At 46.9% G+C, this 25,481-nt stretch overlaps 8 protein-coding genes across 8 annotated transcripts; 4 read left to right on the top strand and 4 right to left on the bottom strand.

Moving 5' to 3' along the window:
• Positions 1–398: 398 nt before the first annotated feature.
• Positions 399–665, bottom strand: ACHE_10730S (uncharacterized protein; the record flags this gene model as incomplete). The annotated part of the gene is made up of 1 exon (XM_043282520.1): positions 399–665. The coding sequence occupies one exon, from the start codon at positions 663–665 to the stop codon at positions 399–401; it is 267 nt and encodes an 88-aa protein (XP_043131850.1).
• Positions 666–2,882: 2,217 nt separating this feature from the next.
• Positions 2,883–4,295, top strand: ACHE_10729A (uncharacterized protein; the record flags this gene model as incomplete). The annotated part of the gene is made up of 6 exons (XM_043282508.1): positions 2,883–3,020; positions 3,079–3,121; positions 3,186–3,357; positions 3,413–3,549; positions 3,601–3,655; positions 3,710–4,295. 6 exons carry the CDS (start codon positions 2,883–2,885, stop codon positions 4,293–4,295), a joined length of 1,131 nt encoding a protein of 376 aa, XP_043131849.1.
• A 1,111-nt stretch (positions 4,296–5,406) lies between these two features.
• On the top strand, positions 5,407–6,829 carry ACHE_10728A (nucleoside transmembrane transporter FUN26; the record flags this gene model as incomplete). Its single annotated transcript, XM_043282497.1, has 2 exons — positions 5,407–5,591; positions 5,665–6,829. 2 exons carry the CDS (start codon positions 5,407–5,409, stop codon positions 6,827–6,829), a joined length of 1,350 nt encoding a protein of 449 aa, XP_043131848.1.
• Positions 6,830–7,466: 637 nt separating this feature from the next.
• ACHE_10727A (cytochrome P450) lies at positions 7,467–9,192 on the top strand (the record flags this gene model as incomplete). The annotated part of the gene is made up of 4 exons (XM_043282486.1): positions 7,467–7,538; positions 7,583–8,716; positions 8,782–8,960; positions 9,030–9,192. 4 exons carry the CDS (start codon positions 7,467–7,469, stop codon positions 9,190–9,192), a joined length of 1,548 nt encoding a protein of 515 aa, XP_043131847.1.
• A 319-nt stretch (positions 9,193–9,511) lies between these two features.
• ACHE_10726S (uncharacterized protein) lies at positions 9,512–11,449 on the bottom strand (the record flags this gene model as incomplete). The annotated part of the gene is made up of 2 exons (XM_043282475.1): positions 9,512–11,274; positions 11,329–11,449. The coding sequence occupies 2 exons, from the start codon at positions 11,447–11,449 to the stop codon at positions 9,512–9,514; spliced, it is 1,884 nt and encodes a 627-aa protein (XP_043131846.1).
• A 3,014-nt stretch (positions 11,450–14,463) lies between these two features.
• Positions 14,464–14,938, top strand: ACHE_10725A (uncharacterized protein; the record flags this gene model as incomplete). The annotated part of the gene is made up of 3 exons (XM_043282464.1): positions 14,464–14,500; positions 14,554–14,677; positions 14,740–14,938. The coding sequence occupies 3 exons, from the start codon at positions 14,464–14,466 to the stop codon at positions 14,936–14,938; spliced, it is 360 nt and encodes a 119-aa protein (XP_043131845.1).
• A 6,629-nt stretch (positions 14,939–21,567) lies between these two features.
• ACHE_10724S (uncharacterized protein) lies at positions 21,568–22,016 on the bottom strand (the record flags this gene model as incomplete). Its single annotated transcript, XM_043282453.1, has 2 exons — positions 21,568–21,763; positions 21,841–22,016. 2 exons carry the CDS (start codon positions 22,014–22,016, stop codon positions 21,568–21,570), a joined length of 372 nt encoding a protein of 123 aa, XP_043131844.1.
• Positions 22,017–22,279: 263 nt separating this feature from the next.
• On the bottom strand, positions 22,280–24,371 carry ACHE_10723S (uncharacterized protein; the record flags this gene model as incomplete). Its single annotated transcript, XM_043282442.1, has 3 exons — positions 22,280–22,745; positions 22,801–23,090; positions 23,145–24,371. 3 exons carry the CDS (start codon positions 24,369–24,371, stop codon positions 22,280–22,282), a joined length of 1,983 nt encoding a protein of 660 aa, XP_043131843.1.
• Positions 24,372–25,481: the final 1,110 nt, after the last annotated feature.

The raw sequence follows: 25,481 nt of genomic DNA, 5'->3' as shown, positions 1-25,481 counted from the left end.
TATGCTTGAAAGGCTCGTATCTTCCGTTCCTTGGATATTTTATGAGTACATATAAGGGTTTGGCTTTATTCATTTGGCTCTAGCACTCTCCTTTTTCAATTTCATGTAATTTAGCTTCACCTTGTTTTCCTCTAATGTATCATTTTGGTGTGTCCAACTGGTGCTAACAGAGTACGACAAACCATAAAGCTGATTTGGCTGTATACTGCAAATATCCATAGCTATACTCACACTATAACAATATACAGTTAACCCCAATTCAATGGTAACCATTCGTCAAGTTCTCCTCCGGCAAATCAGCCTCATTTAATACCAAACCCTTCTCCCTTCCTTTCCCAGAAGTTTAAAATCCTCAACCTAACACTTTACAGCAGGTTGGCCCATTGTTTCCGGGTCCGCTAAATACCTGAACAAAATGCCATAACCGCAACATCAGTCATGCAAGGCAGAACCTGAGCGTTACGGTCGGGTAAGATAAACTCCTCGACCAGGAGCTTGGAGTACCGGTGCTTCATGGCGGGTTTGAGATTGTTCAAGACAATGGTCGCTTTCTCATCGGACCAGTGATGGAGGACGTGCTTAAAGTAGTACGCCCTCGCGCCATGAACGGGCTGCTTTTCTGCGAAGAAGTCATGGCCCACCGTCTCTACACCCATAGCATCCATGTCTCGCGCTGCACACACCTCATCTAGAACAGACGGTAATTCCTCCAATATAAGCGTCCCGGGCGCGTCAGGGAATTGTTCCCGGAAATGGATGAGATCATGTCCGCGTCTACAACGAATAGCAACCAACAACGGCTTTTTGAGATCCAAACCCCCGTGATTGAAGATTCGCTCTTGCACGGGGAATCAGTATCACCAAAAGGGATGGTTTGCGCGCTGGTCTTCCATGAATGAGTTGAAGCGCGAAAGGGCTTCGGGGTTCTGGCAGAGCCAGGTGAATCCATCGACATGGACGTTGTGGGTTTGATGGAGGGGAGGCGCGGATGTATTCGGGTATTTTCCGGATGAGGGGGAGAAACTCGAGGAATCTGAAGAGAGTTAGTCTTGCATACGGGCATCGATTTCTTGGAGGAAGGCTTACAGGGATTCCACCACACTAATTGAGTTCCGATTGCTCATTTCCTGGGATATGGCCGTTGGGAGGTACTCGCAACGCCCAGTTTCTTGTGCGAAGCCAATCACGACCAAGAGTCGCATCATGCGCTCTATGTGTCCCATCTGTCGGTGACTACTCGAACAGAGCCCATGTTCAACATGACTTTGACAGCCGCCAGCTCTTCCAACGATGCATGCTTAGTCGCCTCGTTCAACACGGAGAAGACACCTAAATAAATGGTGACTTTGGTGGCCATAAAGCCACTTGGCCATTCAACTTCCATTAGCTATATGTCGACCACATACATGCCATGGTCATTCTCAACCTTTTTCCTGGGCATCGACACGGGATGCCTCGCTTCCCCGGAGGACTTGAAACGATTAATGCCAGTTTACATTTCAGCAAGAAGAATCTCAATACGTTGGGTATCTATTGTTCAGTTGATCTGTATGAGGTTTATCAAGATTGGGACCGTACGAGGGACGGGGGAAGTATCTATCGCTCTGCAGAGTACTGATGTCATTGTGCCGCCCTGTCATGTTCTCTGTTGCGGCAACTTTGGAATGTACATTGCTAGCATTATGCATATTTACTATTTTCGGCATGCCACCTGACGGCTACCAAAAAGCCGGGTGGCGGTTCCCCGTGCCATTCAGAGTTCATAGTGCCTATCGTGTCTAGCGCTGTGGGGTTCAGAGCACGGGGCATGGGACAAAATCACCATTGGTACGCACTACGTTCATGTTTCTTGGGCACTTTTTCGATATGGAGTATACGAGTTGGCATACGGGATGCCGTGCTGATTGCTTGGTAGCCGTTAGAAGACGTTCGGCATGAATCAGTGCCTGCATATCAACGCCGAATCAGCGTTGCAGTAGGGATATAACAAAGAAATTGAAATTCCAGACAAAGAAAAAGGAAAGTGACCGGGGTTTGAAATGTGGGAAATTATGCGAAGATCTCCCATTATTGGTTCCACGACTACCAAACTACTAAGAGGTAGGTGCATAGGGAGTCGGACAACCCCCGAAGCACAGGCACGAGGCATTTTGGCATTCCGCTTAGCTCAGATGAAGAGCCGTCCAGAAAGAACAGTGGATACTCGGGTCAATATAATTGACTGCGCCGCCGGACTCTTCTGGACTGTGCACGCCGCGATCGACGGGCACTATGGATGCTTGTGTCGACGCGTCTGGACACGCCAAGGGAGCCTGTTCCCCAGTCATCAATCTAGGGCTTCCTCCTGAAATTTTAATCCCTGTTTCTTCCGACTTTGGGCCCCTACAAGTGCTTACGGGCTACAGAACATCCCGGACAGAGGTATCAGATACCCGGCATATAGAAACAAAGTTACGCCATGTGGGGTGAAGGATGCGCTAGTATTGGTTTTATTCCGATACAGTCAACCCGTCCAGTATGGCCTTCGAGGTTCGATTCGATTATTTGGAAGGAACAGAGAACTAATTCCTTGGCTTCTATTCGTCGATGCAGGCTGCTGTGATGATGTGGTATTATGCAGTGAATTATTATGCATGACATGGCCCAATGTTTAGGTTTTCAGGGATAGGAAATGGCGTGGTGCATCCTGAGCCTGGTAATTCCAGCGACTATCATGCAGGAGCTGTTACAGTGGATTCAGGTGAAGAACATATTGGGGGAGTAGGGATCAGGCTGGTGGGCGCAATGCACGTGAGGCTCTTCTTTTTCCTTTTTTTTTTTAGTTTATTCTTCACTTGGGACATCTCTGCAGATTGGACAAGTCACATCTCCAGATTTCAGCAATGGCCTACAATGTGGCAGCAGAGCTCTTTGCAGAATGGGCCATTGGACTGGGCATCATTGCTGTCCGTCTCTATGCGCGCTGGAAAGTCGGCGGAGAGAAGTTCTACTGGGATGATCTGTGTTTAGGATCTGTTACTGTATGATCCCGTTCCACATTGGAGCCCGTTTGGGTTTGAGTTGACTTGTATATTCTAGATCTTTTGGACGTTCCACACGGTCTTTTTGTACCTTTGCACTGGTATGTATACATTTGCAAAGGTGGTTTATGCGAACAGGTGTTCACGATTACTTTCTTCGGACAGATGTATACGGTTCGAATATCGGGCTCACTGAAAAGACGGCCTTGGAGGTTCCTGATGACAAAGTACCGGTGTTGCGAGAAGGGTCCATTGACGCCTTCATTGCCTGGCTATCTTATATCTTTATGGCCTGGTCGTTTAAGGGAGTTCTCATCTTCCTGTATAACAATATGACGTACGTTCTCGCTGTGAAGCGCAATCTGCGACAGAAGCTGACCCGCTGGATATAGAATGGGTCTCTGGCAACATCGACTGGCAATAATAGCTAGCATATTCTGCATCTGCACATTTTTCGCATCGCTATTCTTCCACCTGTTCATCTGCTACCCGGTTCACAAGACTTGGCAGATCAAACCCTATGCTGGAGGTAAGCTCACCCATTCCCATCCCCAGAACGAAAACAGACTAACAAGTCCAGACAACTGCACAGTCCGACCCCTAAACTACATCGTCATCGAAATCCTCAGTATCATGTACGTTCTCCCCACAATCATAACCTACGAAGAACTGACCACCAAACCCTCCAGAACCGACATCGTAATCATGTGCGTCCCCATCCCCTTAATCCTCGCCGCCCGCATCCGCCCAACCCAAAAACTCATGCTCTGCTGCCTCTTCTCCTCCGGCATCTTTGTCATGGTCGCCGCCTTCCTCCGCGCCTACTACTCCGTGAAAAACATCTCCAGCCTCTCCATCGCCCTCGGCTGGGCATCACGCGAAGCCCTCGTCTCCGTAATCACCGTCAGCGCACCTGGTCTCAAACCGCTCATTACACGGTCGAGATGGTTCCAATCATATGGGTCTTCTACTGGTGCTACGGGGACGGCTGGGACGGCGACGATTGGAGGTTCGAATAAGAGGTTGGATACTACGTGTAGTAGGAGTAAGAGTCGGGGGTGGAGGGAGAGTATTGGGGCGCATCCTATTGAGTTGGGGTCGTCGTTGGGGTTCAAGAAGGGTCGGAGGGGCTCAGAGGCTGAGAGTCAGGAGCATATTATTGGGGAGGAGGAGTCCGGGGATAAGGGACAGGGGAAGAATGGGGGGATTATGGTTACTACTAATTTGACGTTCTCGGAGGATATCGAGCAGTCGGGGGATCAGAAGAATGCTTGATTGGGTGCCAAAAGGAGTTTTAATGTGAGCTTTTTTGTTCAAAAACAAGACCATGTATATAACGATGGCATAATTGTATAATAGAAACGGGAAAATCCCGACACAGTAACTTCACGATTAACCAAAAAGGATCATCGATTAAACCAAGAATGCGCTTCGGTACAGTGAGTTGTGTTAGTTGAATGCACAAACCTAAGCACCAAGGCTGTTACTAGGCCGTGATAACTTGTTTCTAGAGCACAACAGGCCAAAGCCAATGATGTGCTGGCTGTCCTGGCACCTCGTACTCGTCGCTCCAATCCAGCAGCGACTGGAGACCATCCGGGGGCATAGCCATCATTATTGGCAAATAAATAGCCATCAGCTACCATCCGGAACATGCACTTTGGATCTGACTCTCTTAATGATTCTCAGCCGTATCTCGATATCATCGATTGGCAGGAGGTTCTTCGGGTCCGAGAAAGAGGGGGTCTCCGAAACATAATTCAGTAGGATGATTCGGTCCCGCTCTCTTGGTGGTTGCATGTTCAAGGAACCCGTCCAGAGCCGTATGTATGCTGGTGCCTGAAATATTGATGCCAGACATATCGCTGTCGGGGCCGGCCATATTGAGAAGCGTAGGGCGTCCGATAGGGGAGTTGTCGCAGGAAGGGGAGGACACGAGAAGATATAAGAGAACTAAAGAAAGAGAGGCATTAGTGGAATATACAAGATGATGGAATTATCTATGTTTAGTAGGGAAAAGAGATTTGCCTAGCCCTAATGCAACTTCTGCCTACTGCAATGATGCCGCGATGCATCACTCGAACAACTGAAATTTCAAATGTGGGCAAACGAAGCCCTTGGTAAGACTGTATCTGTTCCTTCTCTTTCCCATCTTCCCTTTTTTTTTTCTTTTTTTTTTGCGCAACGCGTGATACCAGTCAGTCTACGGTGCAACAGAGTAATGCTGTACAAAGTCAGTAGTATTATCAGCATTATCAGCACGTGACTGTATGACAACATTGGCATTGACCAGCTGATAACGGAACACCGCTTCTCGACTTCCTTCATCTTCCTCCGTCTGCCCCCGGTATCTCACCAGGGGACGAGAGTCTACGTTCTACAAATCATGGATCACATCCGGAGATGGTTCCAGCCCGACCCTCCAGCGAGCTACCAGCCCGTGGAGGATGCGGGTGAGATGCACGATGCCGAGGATCAATCACTTCTTTCACGAAGCAGTCGTGTTCCACCATTTTCCAAGGTTGAATATGGGATTTCCTTCGTCTTGGGAGTTTCAATGTTGTGGGCATGGTATGTTTCTTGGATTGTTGGCGGCTTGCGTTATTACCCGGTTCACTGACGGGCTCGGTTTGCTTTAATACAGGAACATGTTCCTTGCTGCGGCTCCCTACTTCCGACACCGATTACAGTCAGACGACTGGGCTGCAGCCCATTACCAGCCTGCTATTCTGTCCGTATCGACATTGACCAATCTAGCAACAGCTTTTACTCTCGCGAAAGTGCAGAAAGGCGCATCCTATCCTAGGCGAATTGTCTTATCGCTGCTTATCAACATTACCGTTTTCACGATCTTGGCCTTCTCCACAATCCTTCTAGAAGATGTCGCCGTGGGAACATACTTCAAGTTCTTGATGGTCATGGTGTTTAGTGCCAGCTTGGCGACGGGAATTAACCAGAATGGTGTGTATGCGTATGTCTCGGGTCTCGGACGGGAAGAATATACCCAGGCCATCATGGCCGGACAAGGCGTGGCAGGGGTCTTGCCCAGTGCCGTGCAGATTTTGACACAACTGGCCAAGCCGGGGCCCAACAGCGATCCAGATGCGCCGCAGGGATCAACCAAGTCGGCCTTCATCTATTTCATTACCGCCACGCTGGTGTCTTCGTCAGCATTATTTGCTTTCCTTTATCTTGTCAAGCAGAGCTCAGGAAGGGTATCCATGCTGCCGGCTGATGATGATGGATCGATACTGTCGGAGCATGTCGACCGCAAGACTGTGGGTCTTTGGGATCTTTTCAAGAAGCTCCGTTGGAACGCCTTGGCCGTCTTCTTGGTATACATGATTACGATGATGGCTCCTGTGTATACGGTAATGATTGAGTCGGTCCATGATGATGCTGACAGGTCTCGACTGTTTGAGCCGTCTGTGTTCATTCCATTCGCGTTTCTTATTTGGAACTCAGCAGACCTGGTTGGTAGGATGATAGTTCTAGTCCCACACCTATCTCTGGCACATCGTCCCTTAATACTGTTCGTTTGTGCCGTTTCTCGCTTGGTATTCATTCCTTTATACCTACTCTGCAACATTCATGGGCGAGGAGCTGTCGTGCAGAGTGACTTTTTCTACCTTTTCATCGTGCAGCTGCTGTTCGGTATTACTAATGGTTACTTGGGAAGTAACTGTATGATGGGAACGAACTATTGGGTCTTGCCAGAGGAAAGAGAACCTGCTGGTGGTTTTATGAGCATGATGCTTGTTGGAGGATTGACTGCTGGCAGTCTGTTGAGTTTCCTCGCTGCCGGTTGATGGCAAGTCTACCACAGGCTATAGATTTCGCAAGTTATGGCTGTATTATGACTCCGATTGATTTTACTATATATCGCGTTACATTTTGAGTAATAGATGATCAAGAATGTTCTGATTTCCCATTGGTCTCTCTGTTCGGTTTTCATGCATACAAACTCTAAGTGTCTGAACAGCATGTGCTTATGTTTCACCGTTTTTTTTTTTTTTTTTTTGCGGCTGCATTTAAGAGATATCTGCCATGACCTAATAGATCGAGTATTTGCTGTCGCCTTTTAAGATGACACAACAATATCCTGGCCTAAGAGATGCTGCTGACCATTCAAGATGACACCTTTGATTGGCTTTTGTTTGTCACTGGGAAACATACGTGAGATATTTCATTGGGGCAGTGAAACATAAAGAACCCTTTGTCAATCAATTTGAACCATTGGAGTTTCCAGATTTATTGTCTGATGGTTCTTTCTAGTCATGCTCGCATATTGCAACCGGTTGACTTTTGCTGACTTCGCTCTCATATGTGCCCTGTTTCCTTTTCCAAATCTCGATTCTTGATTATCAATTATCAGCATCTGACATTCTGATTGTTTTTTTTTTTTTTTAACAGCTAACTGTCATCAAGAGCACGCTCAAATAGGCCATGGCTTTGACCCTTAGTGACCTCTGGGGTCGTCTATCTTTTCAGAACACGGCATATGGTACCCTTCTCGCGGTACGTAGCCAGATCTACCAGATGCTAATTAGCTACGTTGTCAGGCACTAAAAAGACAGCTTCTCACATACTACATCGGCCACGCTGTTTACGCCCTGTACATCCACCCGCTAAGCCGCTACCCCGGACCCAAATTTGCGGCCATCTCCTTCATCCCACAAATCGTCTACGAGATCCGCGGCCAGCAACACTCATGGGTCAAGACACTCCACGATCAGTATGGTGAGGTCGTCCGCATCGGCCCGAATGCTCTCGTTTACCGCGCACCTCAGGCTTGGAAAGACATCTATGGCCACAAGAAAGGAGGTCAGAAAACATTCGTTAAGGATCCACAACTCTACACCGCGGCTCCAAACCACGTGGAGGGTATACTCACAGTAAACGGAGCAGATCACTCCCGCATGCGAAGACTCATGGCGCATGCATTCTCGGACAGGGCGTTACGGGAGCAGGAGACTTTGTTGCACACCTATGCGGATCTACTTGTGCAGAAAATACATAAGCAGCTTGTCGAGTGCAAAACGACGAAGGTTATCGATCTCGTTCGCTGGTACAATTACACAACTTTCGATTTGATTGGCGATTTATCTTTTGGTGAACCATTCAATTGTCTCCGTGACGACCAGTATCACTGGTGGGTATCGTTGATGTTGGATGCCGTCAAAGTGAGCGGATACCTCAAGATCCCTTATTTCTACCCGTTCCTCAAGCCACTGGGCAAACTCCTGATACCGAAACGCCTTATCGAGAGACGAGATGCCGTCTTCCAGCAGGCCGTGGAGAGGGTTAGCCGACGACTGCAGCGCCAAATGGAGCGGCCAGATTTCACATCCTATATTCTCAAACACAAGGACGACGAGCTTGCGATGTCCAGGGGCGAACTCGACGCGAATGCGGGTACTTTCGTCCTGGCGGGGAGCGAAACGACTGCTGCTACATTGTCGGGGACTACGTACTATCTGCTACGGCATCCGGCCGTGTATCGTCGATTGGTGGGTGAGGTTCGGGGCGCTTTCAAAGATGCCTTGGATATTCAGCTCTCGTCGATCGCTTCACTTCCATACCTCAATGCAGTCCTTGATGAGTCTATGAGGATCTACCCACCTGTCCCGGCTATGCTACCCCGTCTTGTCCCTAAAGGTGGAGCGATGATTAACAATCAATATGTGCCTGAGGGTGTAAGTATCCTTCCCTTTACTATCAATATCTAGTCCTTTCTACTAACATCATACTAAATCTACAGACATCAGTCTCTATAGCCATGTATTCAACTGTCCGCTCCGCCACCAACTTCGCAGAACCCGACTCCTTCATCCCCGAGCGCTGGCTCTTACCAGCCGACGGCGGCATTACATTCGAAAAGGACAACAAATTCGCTTTGCAACCTTTCGCCTACGGTCCGCGAGTTTGTCTCGGGCAGCAGTAAGTCACTTCCCTGCCCTTCCATGCCTATGTTCGATAGCATGTATGACTGAGTCTCTCGTTGTGTAGTCTTGCATTTGCAGAGATGCGTCTGATTTTGGTTAAGACGTTGTGGCATTTCGATCTGGAGTTAACTCCCGAAGGGCTTGATTGGGTGGAGCAGAAGTCGTATAATTTGTGGGATAGGCCGCCGTTGAGGGTGAAGGTGTCGCTTGCGCCTAATGCTGTTTAGGGGAATGGGTGTTGGAGAGATATTGCCGCTTTTCTCCCGATGGTCCACATGTTGTTCGGGGCTTTTCTGCTCTCTCCTGCCAACTTACAAAGGATATCGGTTCTTTTTGGTCTCAGAATGTGAATTAAGCTGTTCCAATGATCCGTAATGTCGCATGTATAAACCTTCGTAGATAATTCGTGACTACTACTATATAACAGACGAAAATCGCTATATGAACAAACATGCACTGCGGAATCGGATTAATAGTGATTGATCCGTAAGACATTATAGATCATGAATATACCACGTACTGGCCGCGTGGAGGTTGGTACGAGTCCTAAGACGGATGAAGCGTGGCATCTTCTGTAGGCCCAACAGACGCATGCTTTTGAAAATGCTGCTCTCGGAAAGTAGACAGCCATTGTGGATGATCTGCCATGGTCTGATTCCATGGATCATCACAATCGTAACACAGACGTCTCGCTTCCCGCTGGAACATTTCATCTGTAGGAACGATACCAAGACGGATCTGCTCCTGCGCATAATGACTTAGATGAAGTGTTAGAATCTTTGTGTAAGAATTGAGAGGCGAATCTTCGACCTGGAGTTGCTCAAGTAAGGCTGGTAATTCTGACTGGGGTTGAGTCCGCTGCTGGCTAGTATCGGTGCTGGTATCAGTCTCACGGCGGTTGAAAGAGGCCCGTGAGAGCATTTGAGAGAAAAGGTCCTTCGCGTGCCCACTAGACGCAGAGAATGGCACCACTGTTCGCGATTCCATGTCGACCATATATGGCGGCACAGCACATGTGACCTGAGCCGCAATCGACTCGGGAAAATCATGATCACCTCGCCAGTCAGCCATCGTCAAGCCACTGCGGAAATGGCCTGCAAGGTGTTTGTATCTCTCGGGCCAGTTGGATATCTGACAGTCACAGAAGCCACAGCGGGAAGTGAAATTGGTGGTTTCTGTCTTCCAGTTGTCGATTAACGGGAGAGTTTCAAGGCGGTGGAAAAGGCGAAGATGTTGGACAAGGTGATCTTTTCGTCGAAAGCTACGCTGTTTGGCATCACATGCCCCGTGGTTGTGTTGGTTAAGATGCTCAGCAGTTGGGTCTAACTGGTTGCAATATGCACAGTGCACCCGACCTGTCGATGGCAACAGAACAGATCCTCCAAATGGAGCGCATACCCATTTTTCGAGATTTAGATGAAGTGATTTCTCGTGGCGCATCCAGTCATATTTACTTTTGAATTTGTCGCAGCAAAACGTGCAGCAGAATGGACGTACATCATCTTCTGAGTGTGATTTGTCTTTCTTCCCTTGGCGTGTCTTGCGCACGCGACTTGTTTTCTTCTCGGCTGTCCTGCGGCTACTGCTGGAGGCTCCTGATTGTCGAGAAGACGCACTGGTTGCACTCCCAGCGCTCGTTGTAGAGCCTGCTCGGGATGCTGGTCGACGGTAATTCCGAAAAGCGTTGGCGATATCTTGGTCAGAGATTCCAGTGGAATGCTCAGATAACGAACCATGCACCGCGTCTTTGATAGCGGACAATGGGGCCGCTTCATCTTCAGGAGGAGATTCTTGCCAACGCCGTAAGGGATCGGGAGTGCTGGCACCTGATGGGATGGCTACCGGACTGGCCTGCTTTCCGGACCTGTCGATAAAATATCTGCTTCTGCGGCGGGGAAGACTCCGTCTAAACCCGTACCGTTGTGCTCCTGGTCGCGCTGGTCCTGATTCTTCTTCCCCGCTCTTTCTGATACCGGCGCTCGGGTCTGTACTCGTCGCGAAAAGATCCGGCAATTCGGGGAATGTGGGTTCGGAATGTTGATTTGTCCATCCCACCGGAAGACTGTTCTGAAGTGATCCGTCATTGGTACTCCCATTTTGTCCAAGATCACTGCACGTATAGTTTTCGATATACGTCCCAGCGTCGATGTCTGTCAGAGCTGGTGGGATGTGATCGTCCTGGATGGCAGACGCAGTCGTGTCGACGAGGCTCTCGTCCGGGTATGGAGACAGTACATCGTCTGGCAAGGCAGCGAATGGATTGGCTTCAAGCGTATTCGTTATGTAAGGGAAATCGGGCAAACTGCTCACTGACGGAGGTGATTAGCTCTGAACTTGAGACAGTGGTCAGTAGGCGGACGCACAGTTTGTGTCTTGGGGAGCAAATTCCTCCTCATCTAGCAAATAGAAATACGGAGATTGTGTCGCAGAGGGTGTTTCCATTTTCTGGCGATTGTAGAATAACAAGTCTGGTGAGTGTTTCATGGCCGGTTGACTGCGATAGTGACTGGTCAGAGAAACGCATAAATCGCCGAATCTGGATAATGAATGGTCTTATGCATATATAATGCACGCTAAGCACGCGAATGAGATGCGCCCATTCTAGAGACACGCCCTACGCCCTACAAGTACAATAATCAATGATCGACCCAGGATACATAGCACCTTGGTGTCCACAGATCACGCCACCTCAAAAACGTGGACGCGTGACACTTATGACCGCCAAGACCATTAATCAGCGAGGACGTGACACGCGATTTATTCAAATACAATACCCATTACTCTGAATTTCAATTTCAATTTTCTTCTTATGTTACAGTTGTATGTGATTTCAAAGTATACGTTGATCTTCTCATTACTATGGATCCTCAGCCTGAAATCTTCAATTTAGAAGATTTTACTTCATCAAGTCCAGAGACTGATCCCAATGTCGAGGTATTTATTTTAATTGAGTATTTGTTAACTGATTGCTAACGGCTCAATGCGGAAATAGGGCATTCCTGTACAACTCACAAATTCAAAAAGCCATTCTCTCCAGACATCAAAAATTGAATATATTGATGACTTACCAGAGTATCCGACAAGTCATATTCATGGATATTCATATGTTGTTGCATCTAGAGGGCGATCACAGAATGAAATGGAGCAGCTTGTTCATGAGGTACTGTTGAGTACTTTCTAATTGCTTTTAAAGTGCTTGCTAATCAGTTACAGATTCAATACTCACGGCGTCAACAACATGGACCAAGGAGACCAGTCAAATGCCCATTTTTCAACTGTTTAGTTAAAAGATGGACTTGGAAATGCTCTGGTATCTACGCATGTGAATTTTTGAATCCATTTCTTCAATCCTATCATCATACATTTGTTGATGAGGATTGTTGGGATGTGATTCGAAATACTCAGAGGAATATCCAAATCCTGGAGGCAAATATTGGAAAACGAAATGCATACAGGTATTTAAACATCTCCTAAACAGCTTTGAAGCAATTACTAAGTACTTCTAGCTATTATCGGTCAAAAAATGAATTTTTCAATAAGGGTTATGCATGCATTGACCAGCTTCCAACTTGCAAGCCAGTTTTTAAGCGGCATACCCAAATGGTTGGTTAAATCTTTTTACAATGCTCCAAGTGATTTCTAACTAGTCATAGAATGTCCATGGTGAATTTCCACCATATATTGGCTGTAGTAATGGATCCAATGAGTTTTTAACAAAACATCATCGAGGATCTATTCAAGGCCATACATCAATTGATCTACAGTTCCTTGAGGACCTTTTTAATCATGATATTATGCCACCAACTGAAGAATGTGGTGTTTTTGAATCATTAGCATCCCGACGAAAGTATTGCGGTAAGTGTTTTTTAAGTGATTGTCAATCACCTATTAACTGGTTAAAGATCGAGATCACCTTCAGGGGCCAGGCAGACTACAGCATACTTCCTGTGGTGTTATTTTTACTGCTTTAGTGCCAGTTGATATCAATGAATGTCCATATATCCTCTTTACATCCCATGGAATTCACCAGCATCCACCTCCACCACCAAGCAAGGCACCAGAACGAATTTTACAAGGGGTTAAAAGGATTATCCAACAAATACAAGACCCGAGTTTGACCACAGGTAAGTGGTTGGTTCTCAAGTGATTGAATAATACATACTAACTAGTGTTAGCACAATTTCTTCGAAGTCCACAACTAGAGGCATTTTGTCAGCAGTATGGTGCTTCTACATTAGCAGAGATCCACTCTAGCTTCTGTAATAAAGACCGAATTGCAACAATTATCCAGAAACAACGACTTCTTTCATACCCTAATGGACAGGATATTAATGGGTTGCTATTCCTACAGAACCGGGATTCGCTAATCAATGTAAGTGGTTCTAATCATCCATTGCCTCATTGAATGACTATTAGAATGCTAATGAAGTGCCTAGGAATACATTCAAGAGAAATATCATGATTCTCAAGGTACAATGGTATTTTGTGCCTTCAAGGATCAGATTGACTTATTATCAACTTTATCTTCATTTGAAATTGATATGTCTTTCAAGCGAATTCGATCCAAAGAGATGAATGAGGTTCTTTTTGCAACATTCATGCCAGATCAATGCAAAAGTTAGTATCTGCATAACTGCTTGAGAGCTACTTGCTAACCACTTGGCAACTAGTCATAACTTTACTTCGAGTCTTTACCAGTGAGGATTCTACTGAAGGTTACTATTTACTTTTCAAGCGAGCATTCCATCTTATTGAGAAGGTTTCTGGACGACCAGTTCTATTTGATCCAATTCATGGATCTGGGATTCATGGTATTATTGTTGATATGGACACAAAACAGTACACAGGTAAGCACTCCTGAAGTACTTTTGATGCAGTTACTAAGTAATCAGGGCTTGGGCAATATCTTTCTGAAATTGATCCTCAACACCAAGATCCTACATGGCAGTTACAGCATATTATCATATTCTGTCGTGTTCATTTTCAACGCTCAATTTTAAAGGCAATTGGGACTAAAAATAAAGGATCAGGCCTTTGGAGTCGCATGATGAGTCTCCTAGATTGCCAGTCAGAGGCTGAGTATGATGAGTTGATTAAACTACTGATACGTTAGTATTGAAGTGGTAATAAACCACTCAATAAGTACTTGCTAACTATCGAATAGAATATGAATCGCCAGCAGTCCAGACCTGGGCCATACAAAAAAAGAGTGCAGTTATTAAGGCAGGTCTAAATGAATCATGCTCAAAAATTCAGCCACATTATTTTAATATTCTACGAAACCATACAAATGCTGTTGAGCAATCACACCAAAAATCATATGCTTCAGGGAAATATTTGACTTTGGCTGAAGCAGCTCGGAAGTACTTACCAACTACTCATCAACTGCTTGATACAACACTAACTATCTTAGTTCTGCAAAACTTGACAAAGATGATATTCTTCAATATCATAATTTTCAGCAGTTCAATATTCATCATTCATATCGAGCTTCTACAATGGAGGCAAACTATCTGCGACACATGAGTCGGGAAAGTAAGTTATATAAGTACTTCTTAAGTAATTGACAAGTACTTAATTTAATATAGGAAGAGGCCATAAACGTCAGCGATTATCTTCAACAGCTGAATCAGAGAGGCAAGCAAGCAGTCAAAATTTTGAAATCTCACATGAAAATTCAAGAGGTTCTTCTTCTCAGGTTGCTGATAATGAGTAAGTATACTTTCATGTCAAGTGCTTCTTGAGCAGTTACTGACTAGTTGATAACTACTTAGATCTACAACCTCATCACGGAATCTTCGCCGAGTGGCTTCAACAAACATACTGACAATTGAACAACGCCGTCAAGAATTAGAATTACGAGACCTGGAGGCAGAAGTCAAAAGGAAAGAAGAAGAAGTTCGCTTGAAACAGCTTCAAAATGAGCAATTAGAGCTGGAACTTATTGTAATGGGCCGAAGCCTTGCTATCTAATATATAGATATGTACAAAAGAACTCGTTGGGGAAAGGAAAGAAAGAAAGAAAGAAAGACACGCTGGCGGTGGATTTATATACTCGTGATCAGGTGATCTACGATCACCTGACTTCGGCACGCTCTTGTGAATAGCTTCAATCGAGAACCATTTATGGTTCGAGGTGCCTTTCGGGCCTAGCCCGTTACATTACCCCCTTCCTCGTCGCCTCCGCGATCGCCCCCCGGCGTGGGGTGGCTCATTTGGTATACTCAAGGCCGATTGGACAACAATCCCATTCATCGTTTTGTAGGTTTCCCAGTCATCCAATGCTATGGTATCCTCCATGTTCCTCGCATCGTTCCATTCCGGTTCCTGCCAGCCAATGTATTTGACTAAAAACTCATGTCTTTCGCCTCGTCCCCACCGTCGAAAACGCTCATCTAGTATTCGTTCGACCATATATTCTTCATTCCCATTGATCATTTCTGCAGGAGGTTGGTAGTCATCTTTCCGTTGGCTAGGGAAGGGATCCATTGCCGCTGGGCGGAGGAGCGCTGTATGAAACACGTTGTGGATTGTGCCTGGTGTGTTGAGGCGGTAGGTGTGGGATCCAATCTTTTCCAACACAGTAAATTTTGCCTGCCTGCTTCCCAGTTTCTTGCTAGGGCGTTCTGTTTGTATATTGCGCAGGTCAAGCCAGACTTTCTGCCCAACCTGGTATTCAGGGGCGACATCTCTTTGACGATTGGCATAGTCTTCTTGTTTCTGTTGGGCGACAGCCAGTTCTGTTGTGGCGATGTCAAGAGCTCCCCTTAGCTTGGCTGCAATTCGTTCACCTCGTTCACGCATGGTGCCCAGGTCTGGTGCTGAAAGGTTGATTTCAACATCCTCTTCTAACTGAAAGGGATCGACGTGGTAGCCGTGGTCAAGGAAGAATGGACTGACACCTGTGGAGGCAGCATCCCGGCTGCATATTGCAAGCTGTGCCATTGGTAGCAATGACGCCCAGTTCGATTGTGTGTGATCACAGAATGAGCGCAAGAATAGTTCAATAGTAGCATTCATTCGCTCAGTTTGGCCATCGGTTTCAGCGTGGTAGGCAGTTGATAATTGTCGTTTGATCCCCAGTAGCTCACAAAAACGCTTCCACATCTCATTGGTGAATTGTCTTCCTCTGTCTGATACAATACTGGCTGGAATGCCATGATAGCCAATGAAACTCTGAATAAGCTTCTGTGCTACTGTGTAGGTGTCGATCTTCTCACAGGGTATGGGGATGACACCTTTTCCAAGGCGATCGACAATAACCATGATGTTTTCATAACCATTTGAGATTGGTAACTTCTCGATGAAGTCAATTGCAATATATCTCCATTTTCGGTCTGGAATTGGTAGAGGCTTCAGTAGGCCTTGTCGGCGGTCTCTCCATACATTGTTGGCACTGCATTTGTCACAGTTCCGTACAAATCGTCTGACATCCTCAGAGATTGCAGGCCAGTAGACCCTTCGTGCCAGGATAGCATACATTGCGCTCCTCCCTGGATGGCCTGTAAGTACTGAGTCATGTGTTTCTTGTAGCAACCTTGTCCTCAGAGATTCAATGTCAGGGACCCATCGCCGGCCTCGGTAGCACAAGCGGTTGTTCGGTTCAATAGAGCATTCTGAGATTGAGGCTTTGATCCCCAGTTCACGTGGGAATTGATGTGCTCCTACTTGCACTGCTTCTCGTATACGACCATACTTTTCATCTAGTGGCTCTACCCGAGCCCAATGTTCATCAAGAGTCATATCCAGTAGCTCTTCCAACGATGGTCGCTCACTATTGAGATTGGTAGGTTCGTTCGCCTGTTCATATCCTTGAGGTGCGCTTGGCTCACTGTTATAGGGCTCCATGCCGACTGGTGCTAGAAGGATCCGGGACACATTAATAGGATGGGGTTCTTCAACTAGTCCTCTTTTGCTGCTTCCTTCCACTGGTCCGTCCTTGAGGATCTCAGGATCGAATAGTCGTTGTTCGCGATGCTTTAGCCGTTCATCACCCAATACAGGAACATCCTGCTCTCGTCGAGACAGTGCATCAGGGCGCCCTGCAAGCTTCCCTGGTCGGTAATGAAGTGTGAAGTTGTATCGGCTCAATAGATCTGCCCATCTCATCTGTCTCTCATTCAGTCGTCTCATGGTAGTAAAATAACGGAGATTGCGATGGTCTGTCAGTATCTGGAAATTTACCACTGATATGAGCTCTGATTCCCACTCTTTCAATGCATTGATGATCGCCAAAAGTTCCTTGTCATGAATCTGGTAGTTGCACTCTGCAGGAGTGTTTTTCTTGGAAAAGTACGCGCAAGGTCGTAATACACCATCATCATCATACTGTGAAAGTACGCCACCAGTGGCCCACCCTGATGAGTCAGTCTCGACGACAGTCTCGCGGTCTGGATCAAATTGCATGAGGATTGGTGCCGTTGTAAACATCCTTTTTAACTGTTGGAAGCTTTCCTTGCATTTATCATCCCACACAAAGGGTTTATCTTTTTGAGTCAACGCTGTTAGTGGAGTTGTAAGTTCAGAATAGTTTCGGATGAAACGTCTGTAGAAGTTCGCGAATCCCAAAAATGACCTGACACCTTTCACAGTGGTAGGGGCAGCCCAGTTCATGATTGCTTCAACCTTTGCTGGATCCATGCTGACACCTTTTCCTGCCTCAATAATGAATCCTAAATATTTTGTTGACTTCACTTCAAATTCGCATTTATCAATATCAATCTGTAAGCCAGCCTCTTGGAGACGGCCTAATACTTTGCAGACATGCTCTTGATGCTCTGACAATGTTCCATCCGTAAATATCAAGATGTCGTCAAGGTAAGCAGAAGCAAATTCATCTAGGAAATCTCGTAGGACCCAATTAACATAGCGTTGGAAGGTGCTCGGTGCATTGGCTAGTCCAAATGGTGTTACAAGCCATTCAAACAGCCCAAATCGAGTTCGGAATGCGGTCAACCATTCATCGCCGGCAGCGACACGAATCTTGTGAAAAGCAGCAATAACATCCAACTTGGTGAACCATTTTGCTTTCCCAATTCTTTCCAATGTTTCATTAATTAGTGGTAGGGGGTAGCGGTCCTTCTTTGTAATGGCGTTCAGTGCTCGGTAGTCAACACAAAATCGCAAGCCTCCACCAGGTTTCTTGACAAGCAATACAGGTGCTGCAGCAGGCGAATTGCTAACACGTATGAAGTTCTTTTCCAACAACTCTGTCAATGTCTTCCGTAGCACAAGCAGTTCATCCCTTGACATATTATAAAGGGGGCCCCATGGAGGTTCAGGGGTCGTTCCATCAGCGTTCTTATTGAGTTCAATCTTATGGTCGATATTTGGTCCTCGATATGGTGGTTGCTTGTCAGCTTCCTTCCGGTCAAATACTGATAGGAATTTATGGTAATGAGGTGGTAGTTTGGTGCGGGGGTCTGTCAGCAATTTGGGTCGTAATGCTTTCTCAATGTCCTTTAAACTTGCGGCGAAAATCTGTACGCTGCTGTCCTTTTTCTTTTGTCGGTTCCATAGTGCAAAAGCGTTCGCCCCGATGGGCTGGATATCCATTTGTGGTTGATCTTCCATGCTACTAACAACAATGCCATTTGTGAAGCGCAATTTCGGACCATTCGGGTCGATAAACACTTGTTGGTCGTCTATCCATGCAAGGCCTAAAATCATGTCGAGTCCCCTACCCAGTTTAGGAACAACATACAGCCATGCAGTGTTTTGGTGGTTTCCCCCACGTTCAATGAGATTTTCGCTACCTCCCTTATACAATCATCCGTTGGGCCCTTGTAGTCGTCGATAGTTCGTGGTTTGATGGTTACACGCTCCAGTTGATGTTTTCGGGTAAAATTCTCAGAAACCATACCATATGTAGTACAACCGGTGTCCACTAACGTTCTGCTGACCTGTTCTCCATTGACTAATGCGGATACTCTGAATTCAGGTCTGTCAAACTTGACTCTTTTTCGGAAGTCGTTCCACTCCTTCTGAAGGTCTATCTGAGCTGCTGGGGCCGGTCGCCATGTAGGTAGATCCATCAACTGCTGGTGGTGCTCCTGCAAGAGACTTTTTGCAGGAGCTATTCTTTTCCCAGCTTGGGTTGTTCCCTCAACTGCTCTTCTTCATCTTCGAGTTCCGGCCCATGAATGTGTGAGCGAGCCATGCGGGTACTGTTCCTAGGACTGTCGTAGGGGCAATGGGAGATAAAATGCGTGGAGTCACCACAACGAAGGCAACGTCGTTCTTGTCTGCGGCGTTCCATTTCTTCTCGTGATACATGCTTAGCCACGCGTCGAGGTTGGCTGCGTGCAGAAGTTGTTGTTGTGGGTTCCCAGTCCATATCTTGGGGTGGAGAGGAAGCACGGGTGGTATTCACAGGGTGAGCTGGAGAAGTTGAGGTGGTATGCTTATTGTTCCGTGAGTACCGCAATTGGTTCTTCTCCATCCGGTCCGCAATCTGCTGTAGCTGGCGGCAATAGTCTTCAAATCCATTTTTCTTTTCAACAGTTTCAAGGCGTGTGTTCATCTCACGGTTTAATGCATTGTCTAGGTAGGACCTTTTTGTGTTTTCAGGCCAGTTATGGCCATCAGCTTCCATGAGTAGTCGGTTGAACTCAGTGAGAAAGACTGTGAAGGGCTTGTTGTTCTGTTTCAAGCTTGCAAGGTCTCGTACAGCCTTCTCCTCCAGATTCCGGTCCAGAAAGATGAAGTCCATTTGATCAAGCATTCCGTCCAGCTGGCTCTCAGTAGCTCCTTTCTTAGCAAACCGCTCCATCCAGGGCAGCACCTGCATAGCAGCCCCATCTGTTAGACGGCCAAAAGCATACCACATACGATCATAGGCATTGCCCAAGGCTTCTTTATCGACCTCAAGTTTAGCGCGCAGCTTGCTTCGAAACGGACGGTAGAGACTTCGGTTTCGACCATCAAAGACTTCTGGGTCTGTCAGCTTGGGTCGAGGTCTCCTAACAGGGTCCGCCATTGGTTGGGGGGCTATCTCTTCAATAGTCGGTTGTGGCAAGGGCTCTCTGGGTGGGCTCGTCAACTCTTCTTTGAGACGACGAAGATCTTCAATCCGCCGTTCTTCCATTTGTTGCAGTTGTCGTTGAAGTCCTGCAATAACTGCGACAAGATCTTGTGGGACAGGAGTGGTGGTCCCTCCTGAGTGTATATTGTCTCCCATGTTGCCGTCGGTTTGGTCGTTTGACTCGTGGTCGCTGATTTCCGCTGAAAATGTGGTCATATGACTGACTTGACTATTGATTTGTTTGTAAATAGCTCAACTATCCGTGAATTTCGATGTCTGATATCCGATGTCCAATGTATCCAGTTATCCGGTATGTCCAATCGTTCAATGTGTCCAGTGTGTCCAGTGTTTCCAGTGTGTCCAGTGTGTCCAGTGTGTCCAGTGTGCGATGTACGATCCGTTGCGCGTTCAATCCGATGCGTAATCCGTTGTTCAATAAATAAGTAGATAGATGAGGGCGAACGAGTTCTAATGTAATGGGCCGAAGCCTTGCTATCTAATATATAGATATGTACAAAAGAACTCGTTGGGGAAAGGAAAGAAAGAAAGAAAGAAAGACACGCTGGCGGTGGATTTATATACTCGTGATCAGGTGATCTACGATCACCTGACTTCGGCACGCTCTTGTGAATAGCTTCAATCGAGAACCATTTATGGTTCGAGGTGCCTTTCGGGCCTAGCCCGTTACACTTATGAGGCAGCGGATTCAAATTCAGGAACAGCAGCAAACTGATTAGCAAGTACTCAACAAGCATCCAGAAACTGTTTATATAGTAATGTTGAGCCTTCATCATCTCACTGCCTTTTATTTTTCCATTGTATCTTTTTATCAGTAGCCAGCAAGTGCTGAAGAACAATCTATATGTGAGATTTGTGACCCTAATTTATTCCGCAACAAATATATATATTTTTGCCGGCAAACAACTTCAGGTAGCTATTGGCTGTCTCATACAGGTACCAAATATAGCACCTCTGAATCAATTGATTAGAATCTATATTCCAATCGCATGTACATTGGTTTTTATTAAATCCATAGACGTTTCGATGGATAGGGAAGTCATGTAAGGTAGTTGAAATTAGTGACGCGGACTGAAACTTTACACAGGCCGTTTCCGTCTGTATTTTAGTCACATGACCGCCAAGGCCATTAATCAGCAGGAACGTGACACGCGACCCAAAAAACGAGGCCTCGTCATCTGCAACCACAGCACCTTGCCTTCTTCTCTTGATATTGTTCATCTCCCATCTTATCTGCGCATCTTGCGCAGATACAACTAGCACGACAGTATCGAATTGAACGAAATTCCAGCCGACGATGCCACAGTCTGGCGTTCTGTCATTCTCTCGATCATATTGGAGAAAGCTTGATCGTGCTCGCCTAGATAGAGCCCTGCCTGGTACATGTGGCTTTGAAGCAGAGAAACAGATTTTCAGCGGATCTTGATAACAAGAACTTGAACACCCAATGCATTCAATGCTTATTCGAGTATATTCGCAAGCTGCGTTCGGATACTGGCCGACTGCTCATACGAAAGATCCTTGTATACGTCGGATAGTTTATCGCCAGGGGACGATGGCATCACGAGAGAATCGACGTAGCCCTTTCGATACGAGAATTTCGGCCTGCCTTGATGTTGAGGTGTGTGATGTAGCGAGGTCCATGGCCGATCTCAGACAGAATTTCGACGATTTCGCACTCCAATAGGAACTCGTCTGTTGCGTAGTCGCGATCGTACAAGGGGATTTTGGGGTGGTCGTAGCTCTTGGGATGCAGACTAGAAATTGAAATATCATTTTATCAGCAAGGTGTTTGATTTAATATTTCTATCAGAAAAGAAGGAAAGAAGCTCACTCGTAGCGTATCTTCGTTAGTACCTGCTCCCCGTTGTCTTTGTAGTGTGCCTGGTTCAACGCCTGTGGTTGCGACAAATGAGGGTCCTCTGTCTCGGTCAGTTGTTCATCGAATATGATCAGTCTGCCGTCGATTTTGAAGTAATGATCGCCAAAGTAATATTCCCACTTCAGCATGGTGGGCGTTCTCGACAATGATAGAGGAATAAAAACAAGTATTGATCGATGTCAGATGAAGTTACTAGAGAGGAAAGGGAAGGAAGGTGCACTAGGGCTGCCTACAGGCTACCGTCACTAAGCCATTTCCGGCTTCCTACGTGTATTGGGCATGGATCAAGTCAAAAGTAAAGAACGCCCTATGTATTGAATATTCTCCATCAATATATATACCAAAAATGCTACCAGTCTAACTCCTACAATGCAATAATAAAGTGACTAGCTCAAAAGAAATCCTCCTCGTCCAACCACTGCGAGTCAATCGCATATGCCACCAAATCGGCAGCACAACACATATCCTCGTGACGATGCTCGAGATCCAACAAGTCAAGGACAGCTTCTAGTCTATCGTCGAGAATCTTCCTCCACTGAGTGACCTGTAGCTGTGTTTCTGCGGTGTCTATCCTTTGTACAAGAGGCTTGTTCCCAGAGTCCTTCCCTTGCTTCTGTCCAGGCTGTTTGCTGATTATGATGTTCTGCTTGTTTGATGAGCAGGGTGCCAGAGGCTTTCGTTGTGTTGTTTGTGGTTGTGTTGGCTGGACGTCCTCCTTCTTATTCTTCAGTAGGTTTTTGAGTAGGAAACGGAGCCAGACAATATTGGTTCCGGGGGCGTATTCTGACCAGATTCCAGGGACATCTGCTGGCTTTTCTGGGTTTGCTGGGTTTCCGGTATATAGCTCAGAGCGCATACTGGGGACTAAATTAGCATCTTCCCTTGTTTCAAAGCTAAATCACGACTACTCACTGTCTATATGTGTCTCGCAGCAAGGCGTCGTCCTCATCATGGCCGATAGCATCGAATAGTTGCTTCTTGTCCAGATCCGAAGAAGCCACTTCGGGTGGTGCATTTGGATCCTCACTGAGCCGCAACTCAGCACGAGAAAGCGAGTAATCAATAAGAGTTGTTTCGAGGGTGCTGAAACCGTAGCCACTGGAATGCGTTCGTGATACAATCTCGAGATCGGTAGGCGGATCCATGCGGCCGTCTGAGCGCGTAGATCGAATGCAAACATTTCCAAGATGGAGATCCCGATGCTGTAAAAATGTTTAGAGACACAGGCTCTTCAACCGACAAGAGAACAAGCTTACCTCGAACAATGCGTATTCCTCCGCGCGTGCAAGAGCCATCGCAACACCCCAGAATATATCGTAGATCTGGAACACGGACGACCAACAAAATTTCTCCAATTCACATCCGGCATCATCCATCTCAATAATTGCCCACATCTGTGAGTCTGGGTACGCCCTCTTGTTCGCGGGGTTCGGGTTCAAACAATCATCTTTAGTCTTCTTGTAGTAGTCCCATGCCTCCTGGAACGACTCCGGGAAACGACCCTGGACGACATGGATCTCCCTGAACCGAGCAAATCCAGGAATCGGGTCGAGATACTTGAGCATCTTGACCTCTGACACGATTTCATCGACACTGGTGAACTTCTTCGAACCAAGACCCTTCACAGCTCGCAGCGGAACCACTTTGAACACACCATCACCGTACGCGCGCAGCTTCGCCAATTTCGACTTCGACATTTCCTGCTTACAAACCTCTTCCCGGAGGCGCAACTTGTAGACTTCACCGTATGATCCCTCCGCGAGCTTCACCACCTGCAGCATATTACCCCCACGAGCAGCCCATGAGCCGAACTTCTGCACACCCTGTGCGGCGATCGGCGATAAAGCTTCGTTGAGAATTGAACGGGCGTATTCGTTGGCTTTCTCGTCTTGGACGCAACCGGATGATAATCGCGGGGTGGGTTTCTTCTTCCTTGCGGGGGCGGCCTGTCTTCTGGGTTGTGTGGCTGTCTCGTCTTGCAGTTTCTGTTCGGCTGATTCGGGGATTGGCTTCCTGGGGCTTATTTCGACACTGGCAATCATCTCGCATTGTGGTTCCTTTGTCGTGCTCTCCAGGGGCGGTTGCTCGGCGTGGACCTCCTCCATCTGTGGCTCGATCTCCGCGGTGTCCGGCTCTGATTTCGGCGCATCAGGCTCTTCCTTCACAGGCTCCTCTGCGCCGCAGGGAACAGAAAACTCATCAAAATCCTTTTTGGCTTCCTTCTTTGCTTGCCTTCTCTTTTCATTCTTCGCCGCCCGCGACTCTATCGTGACACTGGCCATCTTGGCCTGCAGGCCATCCACCGCATCCACCACGACATTGTCCGCGACCTTTGCTGTTTCCTTGGGCGGACTCTTGTGCTCGAACACCGCTCGCGGTGCGTCTGCTTTGCGCTTTCCGTATACCCTTCTACCGGCAGTGCGCCTCTTCGTTGTGGGTTGGGGATCTCGGGTGGGTGTCGCGAAAATCGCGGGGGAGGACATTGTCGGCGTAGTTGGAGGTCGACTTTGTTGTGTGCTCACGGTTAGATTAGTTATTGCATATAGCCCGAGTTAGCGTTTGTCTTTTGGTGACGATGGAGTCGAGTCGTAGGACTAGAAATGCGAAAGCGATCATTGGGAGAGTTGGCTGTTGACTGGTTTCCGCAAAGAGTTAGTTGTGTGGTGGTTGCTGTGGTAATGGCAAAAGTGGATCAGGGAAGTATATACAAGTACCCGCGGCGCCGCCTGCCAACCACTCGAGACCAGCCGTGTACGTCTACTGGGTTGTGGTCAAGTGCGGACGAGTCAGAAACTAGAAAGGTAACCAATGCTGAATGACTTGTAATTGATCGCGAAGAACTAAGCTAAGTACATAAACGAGTGTTCTTATATATCCTTCATCATAGCCATCATGTCCCTTCGCTATGCTGAGTATGATTGCCATCATACTCGATCATACCTGCCGCTATGTTTGGATCTGATGAAGGGTCACATGACGTATCCGCTGGTTTAACCAATTTGATCCCTGTTCCTTCTGCATTTCTTTCATCAACTGTTATCCAATAGTTCTGTCTTGACTCTCCGCATCATCACATGAGATTAATAGAGGTCCGTAACAGAGAATAAGCTGAAGAGAAGGGTAGAAGTGAATAATTATATTGCAGATGAATATTCTTTAGAAGTTAATGATAGAGATTTGGTTACAGTGAGTAAGATGTAGACCTTCATAAAAGGAGGATCTAGCATTGTTGCAGAAGATGTCAAATATAGGGCTTTATACCCCCTTCCTTAACCTCACCCTCCTTTGCAACCTTAACCTCCTTCACAAAGTCTCATCCTTTGTAACAGTCTTCTTCAAGAGCTAGGGCTCAAGATCCGATTTGCAGATTTTGAAGTTGGGAGTGCGGTCGACGGAAGACCCTTTCGAAACGGCAAGGGCAGAGCTGCTGGACGCACGATGCCCGGCCTGGTAATAGTCGAGGACAAGAGTGGCAATATCCTCATCATTTTCGAGATGAAGGCCGCCTGGTCCTCGAGAAATTCCGGGATAATAAATTGAAGGGCAAGGAAGAGGAGAAGTTTCTCGCTTGGAAGTTCGGTACGAAAGCCCTG

The sequence above is a fragment of the Aspergillus chevalieri genome, chromosome 1 (assembly GCF_016861735.1).
Source record: "Aspergillus chevalieri M1 DNA, chromosome 1, nearly complete sequence".
NCBI lineage: Eukaryota > Fungi > Ascomycota > Eurotiomycetes > Eurotiales > Aspergillaceae > Aspergillus > Aspergillus chevalieri.
The sequence above is the reverse complement of the archived record's forward strand: the minus strand, read 5'-3'. Positions and strand labels throughout refer to the sequence as shown.